This window comes from Mustelus asterias, chromosome 9 (assembly GCF_964213995.1).
Source record: "Mustelus asterias chromosome 9, sMusAst1.hap1.1, whole genome shotgun sequence".
NCBI lineage: Eukaryota > Metazoa > Chordata > Chondrichthyes > Carcharhiniformes > Triakidae > Mustelus > Mustelus asterias.
Genome location: NC_135809.1, coordinates 90,967,234 through 90,988,772, shown reverse-complemented (window position 1 = coordinate 90,988,772; position 21,539 = coordinate 90,967,234). Strand labels below are relative to the sequence as shown.

The 21,539-nt window shown below is 40.2% G+C and overlaps 1 protein-coding gene across 2 annotated transcripts in view; it reads left to right on the top strand.

The window, feature by feature from the left end:
• gtf2h1 (general transcription factor IIH, polypeptide 1) overlaps window positions 1-21,539 on the top strand; it is a 62,325-nt gene that overhangs the window by 35,647 nt on the left and 5,139 nt on the right. For both annotated transcript variants that reach the window (XM_078220516.1, XM_078220517.1), the window contains exons 9-15: window positions 1,697-1,815; window positions 4,239-4,326; window positions 7,140-7,228; window positions 11,373-11,490; window positions 12,750-12,840; window positions 15,159-15,274; window positions 17,227-17,319. In XM_078220516.1, coding sequence (XP_078076642.1) covers window positions 1,697-1,815; window positions 4,239-4,326; window positions 7,140-7,228; window positions 11,373-11,490; window positions 12,750-12,840; window positions 15,159-15,274; window positions 17,227-17,319 — 714 coding nt within the window. The remainder of the gene's footprint in view (window positions 1-1,696; window positions 1,816-4,238; window positions 4,327-7,139; window positions 7,229-11,372; window positions 11,491-12,749; window positions 12,841-15,158; window positions 15,275-17,226; window positions 17,320-21,539) is intronic.

Genomic DNA, 21,539 nt, shown 5'->3' with positions numbered 1-21,539 from the left:
TTAACTCTGTGTACGGTATGTTGCTTCTACTGTTTAGCATGAATGTAGTCCTGTGTTGTAACTTCACCAGGTTGGCACCTCATTTTTAAGTATGCCTGGTGCTTCTCTTCGTACTGTCCTCCAGGGTTGTCTCCCTGGTTTGATGGGAATTGTAGCCTGGGCCATGAAGTTCCAGATTGTGGTGCAATACAGTTCAGCTGCCAGTGGCCCACAGTGCCCCATGGCTGTGGTTCTGGAGTCATGCATCAGCTAGACTAGGTGTGGATGGAATATTTCTTGCCCTAAAGGACATTAATGAACCAAATGGGTTTTTGCAACAATCTGGTAGTTTCATGGTCACCAGTACAGATACTAGCCTTTTATTCCAGATCTTTTATTTACTTATTAATTTAATTTCCCCAACTGCTGCAGAATTCAATTTTCTGGATCATTGGTAACCCACAGACCTGGATTAATCTAACAACATAATCACTATGTTACTATATTCTTTTTACCAAATATCTATTGATTTTATCATGTGACTTGGGAAACTCCTTTTTTTAGTCGAAGTGGATAATGTATTACTGCACATCACCATATCTAGTCCTTTCAATCTTCCAAAAGGCAGTTTGATTAGTGGTTCAAGCAATTATAAATTGCGGCACAGTGGTTAGCACTGCTGCCTCACAGCGGCAGGGACTTGGGTTCAATTCCCGGCTTGGGTCACTGTCTGTGTGCAGTTTGCATGTTCTCCCTTTGTATGCGTGGGTTTCCTCCGGGTGCTCTGGTTTCCTCCCACAGTCCAAAGATGTGCAGGTTAGTCGAATTAGCCATGCTAAATTCTCCCTCAGTGTACCCGAACAGGTGCTGGAGTGTGACAACTCGGGGATTTTCACAGTAACTTCATTGCAGTGTTAATATAAGCCAACTTGTGACTAATGAATAAACTTTAACTTTAAAAGAGTATATGCAGGTATGCAAATAGACATGCATGCTTGCAGAAGGGGGAAAATTATGTGCATGTTATGAAGGAAACTATAAAACTGTGTGGATTTGAATGCAAGCCCATGGAAACTGCACGTGTTTGGTTGGCTTGAGACTGTATGTACTTTGTAATGCATTGAAAATGCGCTGTCTCAATTTGAGCACACTCACCTGAGTCTGAATATTATAGGATCAAAGACACTCCATCAATTCAGTATTTACATAAGTGTTGGAGATTATAAATTGAGGTGCTGTTTGTCAAGGTGGATGTAAAAGATTCCACAGCATTATCTGAAGATGTGCAGGGCATTCTCCCGGTGTCCTGGTCAACATTCCTCTCTCAACTAATATCCCCCCAAAAATTAAGCTATCATTCAATTCATTTTACAATTTAGTGCAATTTGCAGTAAAAGATTTGCAGCATTTACCTCCACAACATTAGTAGCAGCATTTCAAATGTAAATTATTGTGAAACGCTGGAGCACATGATGAGGTGCTATATAAATGCAGGTCTTTGACATAGTAAATATTTGGAACCGATTATATATTTTTATTCAGCAGGCTAACACTGATTTGGGCATATGTGTTTTATGATGTATGTTTTTTAATGTTTCTCCTCAGATATAGTGTATAACATCATAAATGGATTGGATTGATGGTTTAAATGTAGGAGGGGTATTTGTGACAACTTGTTTATCAACAGTCTCACTGCAGTGAAAACTGTTGTTCACAGGGTTATGGAACTTCAGCGCTGTCATCCTCTAAATCCAACAAGGAGAGCAGCAATGCTGCTATAATCCGTCGCTTCAATCATCACAGTGCCATGGTGCTGGCAGCCGTCCTCCGCAAACAGTATGTGTCAATGCAATTTCCTTTGGTCCTTTTGCAAGGCGTCTTTGTTTTTAGTTTGTTTTTGTGGGTGTTATTGGCAAGGCCAGTATTTAATGCCCATCCAGTGAGAAGGTGTTGGTGAGCTGCTTTCTTGAATACAACTGAGTGCTTGTTGTACAATATCAGCAGACAGTTAAGAGTCAACCAATATTGCCGTGGTTTTGAAATCATATAGGCCATAGTACAGAGGCACAAGGATCTTCAACTAAATTACTGTTTGTGTTAAACTCATTTAACTGAGCACAGACTGGGAATATGTCCTAGGACTTTCCAGTCTGTGTGGCCCATTCATGCACTTTCTGTCATATCCAAGCTCATCAGAGCATCATTTTCTTGTAGAAACATAGAAAATAGGTGCAGGGGTAGGCCATTCGGCCCTTCGAGCACTATGCACTATGCGTGTGCTATGTTGAAATCTGCTGTTAACATGTCCTATAGGAACTGCAAAGTTGAAGTGTCAACACTTGTCCATTAGCTGTCACAGCACTGGGTGATGATTTAAAGGAAAATCCCAAGTGCTATTTCCTGTCATGCCACTAGATGATGCACGAAGGAGAATTCCAGTCTGAATTTTATCACTGACTTAATGTTTTCCTTAATATTTTACTCAAACTGCTTTCTAAAAAGATTTGTCTGCCATTTTTCGCAGTTAGTGAATTTTATGATCAAAATAAGATTCCAGACAACATTTAAAAAAAAACTTTTCATAACATTTCAATTTATCCATTAAGTTGTTCTTTTTTTTTTAAAAAAGCCATTTAATTCCTTCATTAAAATTTGAAGTTAATTAACATTGGTTTTTGGAAAATAAGCACCAGTTAAAGCTAATTAATTATATCATGCATTTTCGACAGAACAGGTTGATGCTAATGGCATGAACGTGTGTAAAAGACTCTTGATTTCTAACACTGAATGAGATAGAGATACAGGGGTTAATTGATAGAGAGATGGTTTCTTGCTGAATTTCTGATTTTTACAGTTGAATTTTGAAAGGAAAACCTTTAATCAGACCTATGCCAGCAGGATGGCATAATTGAGTGGCAACTTTACAAAGGTAATTTTCATTTGAATAAGGACATAAGAATTTATAAAGGAAATAACTAAAATTAATGGAAAAATACATGAGTTTAAAATGGTAGCTGATTTACATCTGCATGCCTTGCTTCAGTTATCCCCATTTCACCACTCTTGATTTCTGCAATATCTTAAAAGTTTTGTGTACAAAATACATTTTCTGTAAGTGTTTCACAACTTGTGCCACTCCCCATCATATTTTCCCTGTCACATTTTGTTGATACAGTAAGAAGTTTAACAACACCAGGTTAAAGTCCAACAGGTTTATTTGGTAGCAAAAGCCACACAAGCTTTCAGAGCTCCAAGCCCCTTCTTCAGGTAAGTGGGAATTCTGTTCACAAACAGGGCATATAAAGACACAGACTCAATTTACATGAATAATGGTTGGAATGCGAATACTTACAGCTATTCAAGTCTTTAAGATACAAACAACGTGAGTGGAGAGAGCATCAAGACAGGCTAAAAAGATGTGTATTGTCTCCAGACAAGACAGCCAGTGAAACTCTGCAGGTCCAGTGTGACATGTCACACTATTTGTAGCCCCCACAGTTGCCTGGACCTGCAGAGTTTCACTGGCTGTCTTGTCTGGAGACAATACACATCTTTTTAGCCTGTCTTGATGCTCTCTCCACTCACGCTGTTTGTATCTTAAAGACTTGATTAGTTGTAAGTATTCGCATTCCAACCATTATTCATGTAAATTCAATCTGTGTCTTTATATGCCCTGTTTGTGAACAGAATTCCCACTCACCTGAAGAAGGGGCTTGGAGCTCCGAAAGCTTGTGTGGCTTTTGCTACCAAATAAACCTGTTGGACTTTAACCTGGTGTTGTTAAACTTCATACTGTGTTTACCCCAGTCCAATGTCGGCATCTCCACATCATGACATTTTGTTGATAACATACAATTATAAAATAGTAACTCCAACTCATCATAGGAGATCTTCTACATACAATAACCTGCATTTATGTAGTATGTTTAAAGTAGAAGAATATCCCAACATGCTTTATGGAGTCATGAAAGAAAATAGGGCACTAGGCCAATTTGGGGTGGATGGAGGGTTAAGGTGATCAAAAGATTAGTCAAAGAGGCACGTTTTAAGGAGAACCTTAAAGGAAAAAGGGTAAGTAGGGCAGCGGGGTGGCATTGGTGAGGGGTGTGTGTGGCATTCCTGAGTGGTACCCGGGTGGTTGAAGGTAGAGCTGCTAATAATGCACTAGAGGGGGAAGAGATGAAAAAGAGGCCCGAAGTGTAGGAATGAAGTTGTTGGAGGGTAACTGTGTAATGTAATCCTTTGTGTCCCATTTGCAGAGAAACACAAAATGATCAGAACAGTGAGAACAACAACACTGATGGTAATTCCCGTGATTCAGATTGTTTCCAGCCGCCAGTCAAGAAGGTAAAGATAAAAAGGATACTACAAAAGAAAACAAAACTACATCATTCTGAAACAATGCTTAAACAAGATAGATATCAGACTTCCCGTGTGGTAAACCGTAGTCGGGATGGCAACCAACAACAGGAATAAAACACAGACTCTGAGCAAGGCTTTAAACATTGAACAAAATCGTCTATCCAAGATTTACCAGCATTTCACCTGAAAATTTGGTTTCAGCATGCTCGGCCATTAACTTAAATTATCCGTCCCCAGTGCCTCAGTAAATTTACATGATGAGAAACTGAGTCAGGCAAGTAAGAAAATTCCGTGGTTTGATTCCCAGCCTGCTGAGTTGGCTGATTGCAGCTAGGTTAGTGGTAGGGACAATACAGTTAATTTATTCTTTCATGGGATGTGGGCAAAGCTAGCATTTGTTGCCCATCTCTAATTGCCCTTGAACTGAGTGGCTTACGAGACCATTTCAGAGAACAGTTAAGAGTTAACCACATTGCTATTGATCTGGAGTCACATTCCCGCTGCCTTGGAAGAGCAGCCAGCATAAATCAAGGACCCCATGCAACCCAGATATATTCTCTTCCACCTTCTTCCGTTGGGAAAAAGATAACAAAAGTCTAAGGTCGTGTACCGACTGACTCAAGAACAGCTTCTTCCTTGCTGCCATCAGACTTTTGAATGGATCTATCTTATATTAAGTTGATTTTTACACCCTAGTTATGACTGTAACACTGCATTCTGCACCCTCTCCTTTCCTTCTCTATGTACAGTATGCTTTGTCTGTATAGTGCACACGAAACAATACTTTTCACTATATACTAATACATGTGACAAATCAAATTAAGACATGTAGGCTGACAAGATAAGGATAGCAGATTTCCATCCCTAAAGGATATTCGTGATCTAGATTGCTTTTTACAGCAATCGCTGATAGTTGACATGGTCACCATTTCTGAGACTAGCTTTAAATTCCAGATTTACTTATTTAATTTAAATTCTGCAAGCTTCCATGGTGGGTTTTGAACCCATGTCTCTGGAGCATTAGCCTGGCCTCTTGATTACTAGTTCAATGACATTATCATTCTCTCTCTCTCTCTCTCTCTCGCCTCCTCTCCCCTTGCCATTATCATTGGTGTTTGTACCTCAGTTAGAGAGGAGAAAATCAGAAAGGTTCCATGTGAGCAAATGGTTCTTATCACAATAGCCCATCCTCGTCCCATATTCCTTCAGCTTCCCTTTCTTCCTGCACTTCACTGATCTAATCTTGAATTTTGACATTTCTGCCTCAACATTGTGGATTTCAAACCTTCACAACTCTAAAGAAGTTTTTCCTGCCTCGGTTTTAGGTTTCTCACATTTAATCTTGTATCAATGCCCCAATGTTCTTGTACCTCCATCGGTGATAGCACTGCCATTTACTCTGTTCCATCCTTTCTATATTTTAAATACTTCCATCATCATTGATGTTGTTCTAATAAGAAAGATCCGATTCTTTTAGGTTTCCTTCTTATTAATGTTTCTACATACATCCAGCTTCCTCGTGAATTTGATGCATTCTCTTCAGAGCCCCTACATACCCATTAATGTGGAACCCTAATACTTCTCTCAGGACTATAACAGGTCTTAAAGATTTAATATAGATTCTTCGTTACCTCTTAGCTTTAATACTCTATAGCTTGGCAGGTGGGGGAGTGGATGGATTTATAATTCGGTTACAACAGTTGACCAGAAACATTAACTGTTTCCTCCTCCACTGATGTTGCCTGACTGCTGTGTTTTTCCAATATTTTCTGTTTGTATTTGAGAATTCAATTAGCTTGTCTTATAGCTTTAACAACTTCAGGTGCTGCCTTTTATATCTTGAGCCTGTATTCCCAAATGCCTCTGCTCTTCCACGCTGTAAGAAGTCTCACAATGACAGGTTAACATCCAACAGGTTTATTTGGAATCATGAGCTTTCAGAGCGTTGCTCCTTCATCAGGTGAGTGTGATGAAGGAGCAGCGCTCCGAGAGCTCGTGAATCCAAATAAATCTGTTGGACTTTAACCTGATGTTGTGAGACTTCTTACCGTGCTCACCCCAGTCCAACACCAGCATCTTCACATCATGGCTTCCACACACTGCCCAGTGGAACAAATATTTACCAATGCTTTATTTAATGCCTTGATGTGGGGTATTCTTGCCCATGTTTTCTTTCCAAACCCTATTCAATAGAGGATCTGTATCCTGTAAAGGAACAATATCCAGCTGTTCCTGATTATTCTCCTGATACACAGGAAAATTCACTTTTTTCCTATTTCTGCACTTTGAAATTCTGTACTTCCCCAATATTTCTCTTGTAGATATCCACATTCTGCAAGAAAGTTGATTTTTTGACCTTGTTGTATTGCTTTTCTTGCACTTCGTTACGTTTTGCCTTTTTCAAGTCTCATTTGATAAAGACCATGTCTAAGAATTAAACTTCGTTGCTCAAATGGCCTAACTTTAGTAAGACATTTTCCCAGGTGAATGTTTGTAAAGTTTTTGTCTTCTAAATTTTCTTAGCTATATGTCATGTGAGCTAAAAAGATGAGAGAAAATTTAACTTCAAACTAATCAGATTGGAGTCCAGCTGAAGTTTAATTCAATTAGAAATTATTTGAAAGGGATAAAGAAAATGGGAGACCAATATATCGTACATTAATGAGGGGAATTGGATGGTCTGTAGATTAAAATGGCAAGATCGGGTGGGGTGGTGTAGGAGAGCACAGCAATTGGGTAAGACAGTGCAATACAGCTTATATTAAAGTTTGATTGTTGGAATCTTTCTTTCTGTGAAGGTAAAGTTACAGGAAGCAATAGAATATGAAGACTTGGGAGAGAAGAACTCAAAGAAGACAGTTGCACTAAATTTGAAGAAGGCTGACAGGTAGGTTTGTGATCATAGAGTAGGATTGTGTGACCCAAACCGGTAGATTAATCATACACATGGCACAGTGGTCAGCACTGCTGTCTCATTGCGCCAGGGACCCACGTTTGATTCTCAGCTTGGGTCACTGTCTGTGTGGAGCCTGCATGTTCTCCCTGTGTCTGTGTAGGTTTCCTCCGATTGCTCCGGTTTCCTCCCGCAGTTTGAAAGATGTGCAGGTTAGGTGCATTGGCCATGCTAAATTCTCCCTCAACGTACCCGAATAGGTGCTGGAGTGTGGCGACTAGGAGATTTTTCACCAACTTCATTGCAGTATTAATGTAAGCCTACTTGTGACACTAATTTAAAAAAAAAACTTCAAACTCATAAAAACTTAGGTGCGGACACTCAAACTGATTCAGTCACCTTCTATGGCTATGACTTTCTTGTACATGAAGACTGAACTTTCTAAGAGTTAGGTTATACATGTTACATAACTGGATGTTCTTCCTCAAGGTACACTTACGATAGTGCATTCCTCTAAAAGCTATCTGTTCTCTTTCTCTCCCATGCTATGTAAATGCAGTAACCCCAGTTATCAGTTTTTTTCCCCCTGTGGCTAGCAGCAGGACTGCACTGTCAATTTTCATACGGGAGAAATCTTTCAAGCCCCTTCTAAACCTTGCAGAAATAGTTATAGTGCTAGCTGTTTCTTCTTGTAGAGATCCTCAAATTGGTTTTCTGCATTTCCACTTTCTGTCTCTCTTTATTTGTCTATTAGTATTTTTCACATAAAGCGCACTTCCTATAAATGTAATACTTTTTTTGCTTTTTTCTGTCAAGCTTTCTTCCATTTGGCTCATTTTTCCCACCTAACTCCCAGCCTACTAAATTTCTTCCAGCTGACTGTCTGGTATACAGATTTACTAGAATTTTCTTTCCTATTCGAGAAGGGTGACCAGTGAACCACTCAAATTAACCATGTAAAAAATGGTATGCTTTCTCCATTTTTTTTCAGTAACTGAAATATCTAATGAACAAAATTCAATCATAAAATTTACAACTTGCGATATTATGATCTCTATAGAGACTGATAACTTTTAAACAGCAATTTGAACTTCTGGTTATTAGCTGAAAGGATTTTGTATTTTAAAATAACTTTTACCATATCAATGATTAAAGATAACACACTATTAACTAAAGATTACTTCAAACCACTGGAGTTTGCCACTTTGCAGTTTTAATGTCAACTGTAAACCCCAATTTTGTTACGTTACTCCATCTCTTAAATAGACATCCAATCTCATGGAACCAGTCCCCAAAGGTTTACTCCTGTTATTTTCCTTTCCCAAAACTATCTTTCACCACAAGATGTTTCCAAGAACATTCCTTCTAGCTTTAGCTCGGCCAGCTGTTTTATTTTGACTACATGAATGTACTTGGTCTTCAGATTGAGTCTGAGCTACCACCCACATTCTGCATGGTGATCGATAAAGTTGCATTTTTGCTGCTCAGTTTACAGGGCTGGCTAACATCTATCACTTTTTGTTCTCCTTTCAGTTGGCTACAGACCACAAGATCAAAACTACAACTCCAACCCCCTCTCTGAAATTTGTCGACATTTAGGGAAGCCTGTAACCTGATCTCAAAATGGATTTCTGTATCCACTTCCCCATGACAATGGGAAACACATTGGGTGGGATTCTCCCACAAAAATTCTAGGTGTTAAATTCATGTAAAAACTGGAGCAAACCACGCTGGGTTTTTTTCAGTGGGAGTTTCAAAATGAATCTCCCACACTCTGCATTGAAGAGTCCACTAGCGTGAATCACTCCAGAAATCAATAGGCGGGGCCTATCCCTGCTGAAGAGGCCAGTAACATAGTGCTGAGGGGGCCACTGCGCATGCACCGATCTGTCAGTGCCAAGATCAGCACAAGCACAGTTTGCTGGCCTTCCAATTGCTAGCCAGTCCGATCACTGGCCCATTGAACATGTCTAGGCCCAGCAGGACCCTACCCCCCCCCTTCCTGGCCCGCCTTGATCTCCTGCCCCACCCTGATGGCCAGCCGCAATGGCTGGCTGGCCTCCCTCCCCCACCGATCACGACTGCAGAGTGGCAGCAGGACCCACCAGGGCAGTGCCAAGATGCCCCCGGGTGGTGGCACTTTGCACCTTGGGCAGTGCTGGGGGCCCAGGCTAACACTGCCAAGTTGCAATGCCCAGGGGGCACTCGCCGTCTCTCCCCCCCCCACCCCTGGTATCCCCTCCCTCACTCTGGGGGCCCTTGATTGCCCCCCCCCTTTACTCCAGTGGGGTCGGGCCACCAGCACCCTGCAAGTAAACACTGCTGAAGTGAAGCGTTCCTGGCAGGGGGTGGTTGGGGTGGGGGGGGGGGGGGGGGGGGGGGAAGAGAGAGAGAGAGTCTAGCGGGCCTGGAGATTTCAGTTCTGGGCCTGCTAATAGAATTTAAATTATATTAAAATTACCTGCTGCATATATTAGGCGCGGAGCTGACGGCACCGGAAATCCATCCCTGGGAGACATGTGGAGACCCGAACGTCTAGCCCGCTGCACTAAATAAAACAGTGCAGTGAGATGGAAGAATCGCCCCCATTAGCTTTGTATTCAATTAGAAATACTAATCTGTTATCACAACCTTTCATTTTAGAAATAAAGAGACTTGTTCCCGTGCAACTGTTTACAACATGATGTGGCTACCACCTTTCAGATTCTTGGCAGATTTATGTTCTTTTCATTGTGAATTTAGAAACAGCTGTTCCCAAGCATCCAGCACCTCCATCACACCAAAATCATCTGACTCTCCCTTTGATCATTGATAATTAAACCGCCCAGGTTTATGGTCAGACAGGCTCGAGCAAATGTCACATGACTCCTATTATTTTTCTGAAATTTAAAGATGCAGTCCCAAACTATAAAATCTTACAAACCAAAATAGTCCTAAAACATGATAATCCTATAAACCTATCTTAACTGGTATGTAATTATCATTGAGTGAGAAAACCTGAAGTCCATGGAGAAGATGCTCCATCAGTCACTAACAACAGTGCAACTTAAATGTGCGCTAATTCTTTACATGGTGTTGCCACTGCCTGCAAATGAGTAGGAAGTTTAGGAGCTTAAGAGAGGGTAATTGGTAAAACAGGGACTAGAGAGGAATACGCTAGAGACCAGGACCCTGAGGAAGATTAATAGAACTCGAAAGTTCAGAATAGAGAAGTTTTTGGGCATGAACCAGGAACAGACATTTGTGCTTACTACCCACAGTGAGTGACTTATTGTATCATTCACCACAATAATTTGTGTATAACACTACTCTTAACCTCCAAACATTCGAAACTTATAGATGAGTTTATGCAGTAGAAAAATCCACTTGTTTATACGTCATCATTTTTAACATGTATCTGTCCTCAAGAACCTATTCATTTTTTATTTTGCTGCACTGGAATGGATTTGGGTTCCCCTTGTTTTTAAGGTGGATGGGTGCCAACTGTTGCTTTGATTATTGGGCTACTTACTATTCATGTAAAATCAAAAATGTCAGTATTTTTATTATTTGTGCAGAGAATTGAAGTTTGCTGTTAAATTGAGGATAACTGACTTTGTGTGCACAATTCACATGATCTTGGTAAATTGACAAATTTGTCCTGAAAACTCTCAAATTTATTCCACTGACATTCCAATCTTTGAGGCAGTAACTAATTCCAGCCGTGCCACTGAATAAAATCTCCAATGGGGCCATATCTAAACATAAATATATCAGGCTATTGTAAGCTGATCAATCCAGCAATGAAAGGTCTTCCTGGCATTGTAGGATGGGTCACTGCCACAAAATTTCTTCATCTATGTAGTTTGGGATCGTTACAACCTATTGTGTTATAAGTGCTTTCTATCTTGTTTGTAGCTGTAACTTTGCAGAAAGGAACTAACGCGTGGAACCTGGTTGTTGATCTTTCTAACTCACTGGAATAAGCTGCATTGGTTTGAAATATGAAAAGAAAGGAACTGAGTAAATTCTAGAGACTGTTGCATTTTGCCTCAGAGTGTTCTGACAACAGCTCTTATTCAACTAAAATAAAGCATAGTTAACGGAACAAAATTCTTATTTTTAGTGAAATTAATTTTTTCCCCTATTTTTCTTTTAGATATTTTCATGGTCCAACTCCTGTTCAGTCTCAACAATACGCATCTAGCCAGGATATCATTAACTCGGTCCACTGTATTCAACAAGAAATGGTTAATTACAACCCCAGTCTCGCTCAGGTATGATCAATAAAATAAGCATGAATATTTTGTGGCTGTGCTGAACACAAATCATCTTGTCTGTGTTTGTGTTTCAACAGGCTAAAAAAAGGAGCAGAGTAGAATGAAGCTTTGTAAATGAAAACTAAGCTGCATAGAGGGAATGAGGCACATCTATACCTCACCTAATATCATTGCTCATTTATATCAATCTCTCATTTAACTCGGCAATGTACTAAGGAGAGCAACATAAGAATACAAAGAAATAGTGAACCATGGCCAAAGATACAATAGTTTGCTTCTGTGGCAATTCATATATTATCATTTGTTATGCTATTGAATAGTCAAAATGGAGAATTAATTAATAAGGACATTGGATTCATCATCATAGGGATTGATTTTTGTAACTGTTCATCCACAAACCTTTGCTCCAAGCAGCTCTTTGCACTTTACAGGCAGTCCTTGGACCTATGACAAAATTAGTTCCTGCGAACCATGTGTTAAGTCGAAACATCGTAACTCCGAACCGATGTTTCTTATGGGAAAAATGTTAAATGGTGGATTGGTTCCTGAATCAAGGCTTGATACCCTATGTTCAATGAAATAACCCAGACTTTTGTACTCGATCAATTATAAATGTGTGATATATCAACATTAACATATTATATTAATATTGCTGATATGACATAAAAAGCAACCATAAAAATGTATATACTGTATAGTGTTGTACAGTATTATCCGTTAAACATTACCTTCAAATGATCTAAAAAGCATAGACACATTTTTAAAGCTTTAATTTGTCTTCTTCATTCCTGGGCTCATGGGTGGGTCTGGCTGGGTGAGCTTTTCAGGGGAAGGACTGCTTTGAGATGACCTTGCTGGACTTTTTGAAGGGTTCTTGGTTGACATTTTGAAAGGTCCTTGGCTGGAATCTTAGGAATGTGGTTTTTCTTTCCTTAACACTGGGCCAGTTTAGTGCTGCTGTTGCAGCTGCACTAAAATCAATCCTGGTTATTTCTCACAATTCAAGTGGGCATAGTTTGAAAATTTCACAAATGTATTATTATACTCTATTTATTTTACTATGATAGCACTGGACTGTGTAGTACATTATAAACATAAACTGTAGTACAACTGTTATACTTGGATCCACTGAGCATTTTTTTTTCACATTTGGCTTTATGATGATACATATGGATTTTCTGCTCACACAGCTCTAGAGCATAGTTCAAAATCTAAAGCCATTTCACTGACATTTTCCTTGCACATCTGTTGATCAGGTTCTGTCCAGTAATATGGCAAGCAGTGCAATTAGTGACCTATCGCCTGGTGGAGTGCTCATGCAAGGGGGAACATCCCAAGCCATAAACCGTGAGTATCTGTTCTTACGCACACTGTTGCCGAAGTTCTGTGCAAATGTCACTAATGTTTCATGTTTGTGTGACTATATCTAAGAATCCTCACTGTTCCCACTATCTGTATATGTACAACATAGTTTGACACAGCCTCTCTGTTTATATGATCCTTATTTTCTGGACTGCAGAGAAAGAGCACCTCCCAATTGTTCAGGGATTTAGCGCACAATTACGTAGTACTGAGCCATTTAGAGCAGGAAGGTCACATGCTGCATCATAGTTCTGTACTGATCATATCTGGAGTGGCCGTGGTCCTTTTGACTCTTGCACAGTTGAAAGGAAAGCTCGACTTTGGTTCCTACAGTTGATGGCTAGTTAATGATTCTATCTAGAAAGTGATTGCGTATTTGGGTTTTACATAGGTACAGGTAAGTCTGAATGCGGTGCATTTTTTCATGTCCTCTCCTAATATTTTATTTATAAGACTTGCTATTTGAGTCTCACAAGGGAAGAGCAGCCACTAGCGTGGCATACCGGAGGATTGGTTGTTTGCAGATGTGTACCCAAGCATTAGTCAGCAACTACAGGCAAAACGACAGAGGTTATGGGTTTGGTGTGGGGGTGTTGGGAAAGGGAGTGGAATTTTGTACTATAGCACTTGCAGGTTTTGCATAGGGACCATTTTACAACGAAGGTCAGACCTTGGTGCTGAATAAAGGTCAAATTGTTAACAATAAACATTACTAGCAGTATGAGCAGACTGTCTACAGTCTGTCTATGCTGCGAAAAACTGGAAGACTAGAAACGGGAAGCTAAAAGCTGCTGGGATAGGATGCCGCCGTTGACCGGTGCACAATGATAATTTGGGGATTGTTATTGATGTGAAGCAGTGAAAAATGAGGGGGGAATGAAAGGGAAGGTCTTTGATGGGGTGGAAGGCAGGGCAGATTATGATAAAGGGATGATGGTGCAAGGCTAATTGGGTAGTGATAAGATAAAAAACTAAAATGGACCAGAGAAGATGTAAATAAGAACTATTACTAGCATCGACCGTCTGAGAAAATGGTTATGATCTGAAATTGTTGAATTTAATCTTGAAGCCAGAAGGTTATAAAACGCCTAATTAAAAAATGAGCTGCTGTTCCTCGAGCCAAGCTTCAGTGATACAGTTCTGGAGACTAGGATCAGAGTGAAATGGAGAATTGAAGTGACAGAGTAAAATGCAGGTCAACACTAGATCACGGATGGCAGCTTCCACCTCCAATTAGCTAACCCGCCTTAACAATTCACACACACACTCTGCATCTCATGGTCTTTATTTCTCATTCTTTCATCAATATCTTACACCAATATCTGTTCTGACAGTTTCTCGCAATTAAGTTAATGACTCATTCCTGTTTCTGTGGTCTCTTTCTTTATCTACACCTTTCCCTTTCTTTTGATAAGAATAGTGAATGTTGCATGATGGTTACATTTTCAAACATTTCCTTTAATGCAGGTGAAACAGAATGTTCTGGAAAGGGGGGGTGGTGAGGTTATATTAAACGCTTCTGACCAGAGACAGGCTCATGTGATCTGGTGGCCATGCGAGAGAAACTGAACAAAAACCTATTGAAATCAAGTGACAGTGTTACACATTTACACAATAACTCACAATAAAGGGACTTTGTGAGCAACAGGGGCACACTATAGTTTTATCAAATGTGCAGCAAATCACATTCATGGCAAAGTCACAGTGACACGATAAGGCAAGACCAGCTTCAGCAAAATCCCAGGTTTATTGTAGGAATGGTTGAGAATGAAGACAGATGGACTCTTTGCATATCAAAGAGACTGCATCTTGGAACCAAAATTGCAAGTACAGACTTTGTGAGAGGGCACAGCTACAAAGCATCATTACAAAGTACATTTCTACCAGTAGTGTCAGGAGATGGATCCTCAGTTGTGCATGACTCCCAGCCAATCTGGGAGAGTTTAAGGGGTGGCACGATGGCACAGTGGTTAGCACTGCTGCCTCTCAGCGCCAGAGACCCGGGTTCGATTCCCGGCTTGGGTCACTGTCTGTGTGGAGTTTGTATGTTCTCCCCATGTCTGCGTGGGTTTCTTCTGGGCACTCCGGTTTCCTCCCACAGTCCAAAGACGTGCAGGTTAGGTGAATTGGCCATGATAAATTCTCTCTGTGTACCCGAACAGGTGCTGGAGTGTGGCGACTAGGGGATTTTCACAGTAACTTCATTGCATTGTTATTGTAAGCCTACTTGTGACTAATAAATAAACTTTATGTGCCGCTGGAATAAGTTCTGCTTTGCTCACTTTGTGTTGCTATTGTTGCAGAGATGATGCCAAGTGATGTTCAGATGGAACTCAAACACTTGTATGTGGCAGTGGCAGAGTTACTGAGACACTTCTGGTCCTGCTTTCCTGTCAATACGCCATTCCTTGAGGAGAAGGTAAGCAATTGACTCTGGTCTGATCCTCCTGTTGTTAGAAAAAGTTAAAGCTAGAAACTTAAACTACACAGTTCAATCAATGCATTGTTTTGGGAACTTAAAGCATCACAGACTTTAAAAACCGTTATTAAATTTCAAATTCTGAAACCGGAACAAAAAAATTAAATCATAAATTTTGCATTGGACCTATTTGCAGTTCATATTTACATGAAAATGTCTACTTGTCTCAGAAAAATTTAGTCAATACTTTCATTTTGACAAAATATTTCCGAACCTTGAAGTACGCTGAAAATGTTTTGATTTTAGATTCTAACTCCTTTTCAAAGATGTTTCTTCCTTTTTTTTGCTACTTATTATACTGCAGTTTACCATACATACTTGTATGTACGCTCCTTTTAAAGCAACCTGTATTTTGTGCCCATCTTAACATGTGCCATTGTATTTATACTCTACCAAAATCTATCTTTAACTTATTTATGGGTAGCATTTTCCCTTCAGATTTAATGTTTTAATCATGATCAGTATTATGCCAGTTGCCTTAACCCTAACCCAGATTTTAAAACTGCCCTTGGCATTAAATATGCAGTCTCACTTGTAAAGACTATGGGCCCTATTTTACCATTTTGATTCTAAGTGCTGGGCGGATTTGAACCTGGGAGAGTTTCAGATCCGACTTTTAGGCCTGTTAAGTCAATTTAAGTACATGCAAATGTACTTAAATGGCTGTACACCCTTTTTGGGCGCGGTCCCGATCGCGGCCATTTTCAGGCCTTGGTAAAGGGGGAACTGGCGCGGAGGCGGGTGCGGATCATGCTACTCACGCCCAACTTTACCAAGTTTTCGTGCCCGAAAACGGGCGCAACGTGATGGTAAAATCAGGCCCTGTGGGGGAAAGAATACAATTTGCACAGTTCATGTAAAAGGTATTGTTCTGAGATGGGTAACGGGCTTATAGTGGAGGCAAAGTAGAGAGAGTTTATCAGCAGAAATTCTTGACCCTGACAAATGGTAAAAGTGTTCATGTTTCTCAGTATTGGAATTCCCCCCTCTTTGTCCACTGCAAAAATGTAATAAGAGCTAAGGGCCATGTTACATATTGAGATTAATACTGTTTGTGCTGCCGATATGGTTGAATCTGTGAGTGCCCAAACAGTTTAAGTTCTCAAAGTGGAAACTATTTATATCATAACGTCTGCAAAAGTACTTTCGTATGTGTTTCCTTAATTTTCTTCCCTCTTCTGAAGTTAATGACTTTCACTATTGCTCAGCTTCATGGGTACAACTATTAGCTGTCTCCTACCTCACTTAAATGACCACTTGTCATGTGTAAGCCCAGCCAGCAAGTGTTGACAGGCTATTTGACAGTGGAGGGTTGAGGTCAGTTCTGTCCTCAAGAAAACAGGGAATTCTGGATACAGGTCACTGAATAGTGATCAGGAGCATGAATCTTCATTCATGTCCCTGACCTGCAGCCTTGGAGCATTGGGCCCATTTAAAGCACTTCATCGGCTGTCTCTTGGCTGAGATCAACTAAAGCTGAAGTCTGTGTTGAAATCTGCAACTTTCTGATTTGTAGGGTGGTCTATTCATTTTTATTGCCAAATATCATATGCTACGTAACCTGTCTGTAGAATGCACTACCTCTGAGCGTCAATGCAGTCAAAGGAATCAAAATATCCAGGTTGAAAACATTCATAAAAGTATTGGAAGAAATATTCCTTTTTTATCTGATCATAGTGGCCCCAATGGGGTTAGTGCGAGAAGGTGTAGCTGAGGTGCACCATGATCTTATTGAATGGCGGAGCAGGCTTGATGGGCAGAATGACCTATTCCTGTTCCTATTTCTTGTGTTTAGTGCTTGGAGAATTCTTTGTGTGTGCAGTAATTCTTGCTGATTTTTGGCAGGAGTTTACTCAATGGAGAGATGTAATTTCTTTTGTCTGCTGTGGCAGGTTGGGAAGATGATGAATAACCTGGAGAGATTTCAGATGACAAAACTAAGGCCATTCCGAGAGAAGCTGCAGAAGTTATACATCAGTACAAACGTGAGTCTCGGCAGTTGTGGGCACTAAACATGGTTACACTGGTGGGACAGAAGGAGAAATGCGTGCAGAAGGAAAAGCAACCAACAGGTTGTGCTGCACATTTGATTCAGAAGTTGCCTCAGATATTGGGATAAGAGGATGTTTCGGCTCCCAACATCTTTAATGTTGTCGTCTGCTTTGAACTCAACGTAAAATGCAAGATCCCAAACTTTGATCTGTCAGTTCTTTGGGTACTCACCCAGAGTTGCAGTTGTTATAATCATGCTTTTACACAGATGGTATACTGGCAGCATACACATGCTAATTCTTTCATCTTATTAATATAATGAGGGCAGTTGTACCTCCAATCCTATGTTCCTGTTTTTTTCTTGAGTTCTCAGATCAGCTTCCTGAGCCATTGTAAATGCAAGCCTCTATTCTGTTGACTCTCAAGGGGTCCATCAGGACCATCACCATAGAAGAAAAAATGTGAGAGTGGCACTCGGTGATTGTGAAGTTCTGGCCATTTTTATGGCATGCTAAAAGCATGTTAAGGCTGGAAAAGTTTCCTATCTTGTGATGACATTAAAGCAACAAAACCCAAGGCCTATCCATCTTTACCCATCTGGTTCAACTAAAAGTAACTTGGAAAATCTTCAGTAGTTCCATCTCCTTGATGGACATATGCTTTTGAAAACTTTCTACTGGGACCAGATTAGGAATTTTGTAACAAGTGCTTCCCAGAGCCACATTATGTGGAAGTATTGAGCTTTTTTGCATCAACTGGTTCATACTTATTTTATCATAGAATGACGCAGCACATTTAGCCCATTATGCTAGTGCCGGCGAGCGATTCACTCCCCTCTCATTTCCCCATAATCCAGCAGTTTTTTTTCCTTTATTATTTATCTGATTTCCTTTTAAAAGTTATTGAATCCTCTTCCATCATCTTTTCAGGCAGTATATTCCAGGTCATCTTAACTCACTGCGTAAAAAGGTTTCCTCATGTCACCAATTAATTTAAATCTGCAACCTCTAGTTACCAACCCTTTAACCACTGGAAACAGTTTCTCCTTATTTGCTCTGTCAAGACTGTTTATGATTAAGAACATCTCTATCAAATCATCACTTAACTTTCTCTGCTCTATTGAAAAGGACCTCCACTTCTCAGTCTCTTCATGTAATTTCATTCCTGAGACCAGATTTTTGTAAATCTCCTCGACATCCTCTCTAAGATCTTGACATTCTTTCTCAACTTGTCCTGCCACCTTCCAAGCTCATATGCTTACAACCCTAAGCCTTTCCTCATTCTTTCCACCAAAATGAATTCACTCTCACGTCTCTGCACTAACTTTTATCTGTCTTGGCTACTCAATTCACCAATCCATCTATAACCCTCAGAAATATATTAATATCCTCCAGCATTTGAGTTTTGTATCATCTAGAGTTTTGAAATTATACCCTATATATCTGTTCTGCCACTTCCCCTTTACTTCCATGGTCTTTAATTTTGCTAACAAGCCTATTATGTGGTATTTTATCAAACACCTCTTGAAAGTCCACCTATGCAACATTGGCCACACTGCCCTCATCCACTTTCTCCATTACTTAATTTCGAACTCACTCAAGTTAGCCAACATAATTTACCTTTAACAAATCCATGTTGGCTTCCATGTGTTAATCAATATTTTTCCAAGTGCCAATTAATTTTGTCTCAGATTAATGTCTCTAACTGTTTCCCTGTCACTGACGTTAAGCTAATTGGTCTATAATTATTGGATTTATCTTTCTTCCCATTTGTGGCGTAACATTTGTAATCCTCCAGTCATTTGGCACCACATCCATATCTTAAGAGGAGTGGAAGATTGTGCCGAGGTCTCTGCAATTTCCACTACTACTCTCAACAAACTAGGATGCAACCCATCTGGATCAGATAACTTTTCTACTGTGGGTGCTGCCAACCATTTAAGTGCCTCATCATTTTTTTTTCTACCTTTACTGTGACACTGGCATCATCATTCTCTTCAAGACAGATGCAAAACATTCATTACCTCAGCCAGTCTCTTTAAGATCTCCCTTTTGGTCCCTAATCGGCTTCACATTTTGACTACTGTTTTATTAGTTAAATGTTTATAAAATATTTTGCACTCGATTTTTAATGTTAGCTGCTAATCCATCCTCATAGCGACTCTTAGCTCCTCATTTCCTTTTTAAGATATCTTCTATGTTCAATTTGGTTCTCTTTTACCTTATCTGTACCTTATATGGGCGGCACGGTAGCACAGTGGTTAGCACTGCTGCTTCACAGCTCCAGGGACCTGGGTTTGATTCCCGGCTCGGGTCACTGTCTGTGTGGAGTTTGCACATTCTCCTCGTGTCTGCGTGAGTTTCCTCCGGGTGCTCCGGTTTCCTCCCACAGTCCAAAGATATGCGGGTTAGGTTGATTGGCCATGCTAAAATTGCCCCTTAGTGTCCTGAGATGCGTAGGTTAGAGGGATTAGCGGGTAAAATATGTAGGGATCTGGGTGTAGGGCCTGGGTGGGATTGTGGTCGGTGCAGACTCGATGGGCCGAATGACCTCTTTCTGCATTGTAGGGTTTCTATGATTATATTTGTCGGAAGCCTCAGTTTATCTATATCATTTTAACCCCTTTAGTCATCCAAAAAGCCCTAGCTTTGGATCCTTTCCTTTCCCCATCATGGGATTGTATTTATTCTGTACCCAAACCATCTCCTCTTTGAAGGCTCCCTGTTGCTCATTTAGTTTTATCTGCAAATCTTTGATTGCAATACACCTGAGCCAGATCCTTATTTAACTTACTAAAATAGCCATCCTCCAACTGAGTGTTTTTGCATCATTCTTTGTTCTTTTCCATAATTATTCTAAATCTAATAAATTGTGATGCCTATTTCCCAAACACTATCTGAGTTTATTCCCCAAAACGTTCCCCAAAACAAAATCCAGCACTGCTTCCTTCCTCTTTTGGTTGGAAATACACTGATCAAGGAAGTTCTCTTGCACAGATTTCAGAATTTCCTTGCCTTGCCCTTTACAGTGTTTCTATCCCATTCTACATTAGAATAATTTAAATCCTCCCTTATCACTATTCTAGTTCCTGCATCATTCTCTAATTTGCCTCTGGATTAGCTCCTCTATCTCAATCCCACCATTTGATGGGCTCTAATATGTACTCAGCTGTGTAATATAGCTCTACAGTTTCATAATTCTAACCAAATGGATTCGGACTTTGATTGAACCCTTTGGTGCATCATCTCTTTCCAGTGCTGTAAAAGTATCTCTGACCAATATTGCCAGTCCATTTTATTTTTTGCCCTTTCCCTATCTTTCTGAAAATATTACAGCGAGGGATGTTAAGTGCTTTGCTCCTCTTTTTTGTACCACGTCTCTGTTATTACCACTCTATAACAATCCCATGTGGCTATTTGTGCCTGCAGTACACCAAGCTTTTTATCTTGCTCCAAATGGTGGACTTCACAGTTTCTCAATCTGTGGCTTGCAAAGCCTGTCAAAGTGGGACATGGTGATATATCATTGTGCAAATTTCAAGGAGGTAAGTTTAAAAAACAATATAACTGGGGGAACTTAACCAATTGAGGCTGATATCAGAATGCTGGGCCAGTAATCATTCTATCTGACATCGTGATCACAAACTAGAAAACAATTAGTAGAGCACATTTCCCTCTTGTAATTGTTTGGCAGAATTAGGAAGATTTGAATAGGGAGTAGCTGCCTTTACAGTATTGATAATGATTCTTGAAACTCTTCCATTTTTTTTGTCCTTGAGAAAGTTATATTCACCACCCTTTATCTTTCTGCTGGTAGAACAGCAGCAGCATGAGATCTGAATATTGTTGGCAAGGCCAGCATTTGTTGTCCATGGTTAACTATCCTTGAAGAAGTGGTGTGGTGGTAAGCCGCCATCTTGATCCACTGCATGCAGTGTAGGTACATCCAGGTGCTTTTTAGAACATAGAACATAAAACAGTACAGCACAGAACAGGCCCTTCGGCCCACGATGTTGTGCTGAGCTTTATCTGAAACCAAGATCAAGCTATCCCACTCCCTATCATCCTGGTGTGCTCCATGTGCCTATCCAATAACCGCTTAAATGTTCCTAAAGTGTCTGACTCCACTATCACTGCAGGCAGTCCATTCCACACCCCAACCACTCTCTGTGTAAAGAACCTACCTCTGATATCCTTCCTATATCTCCCACCAT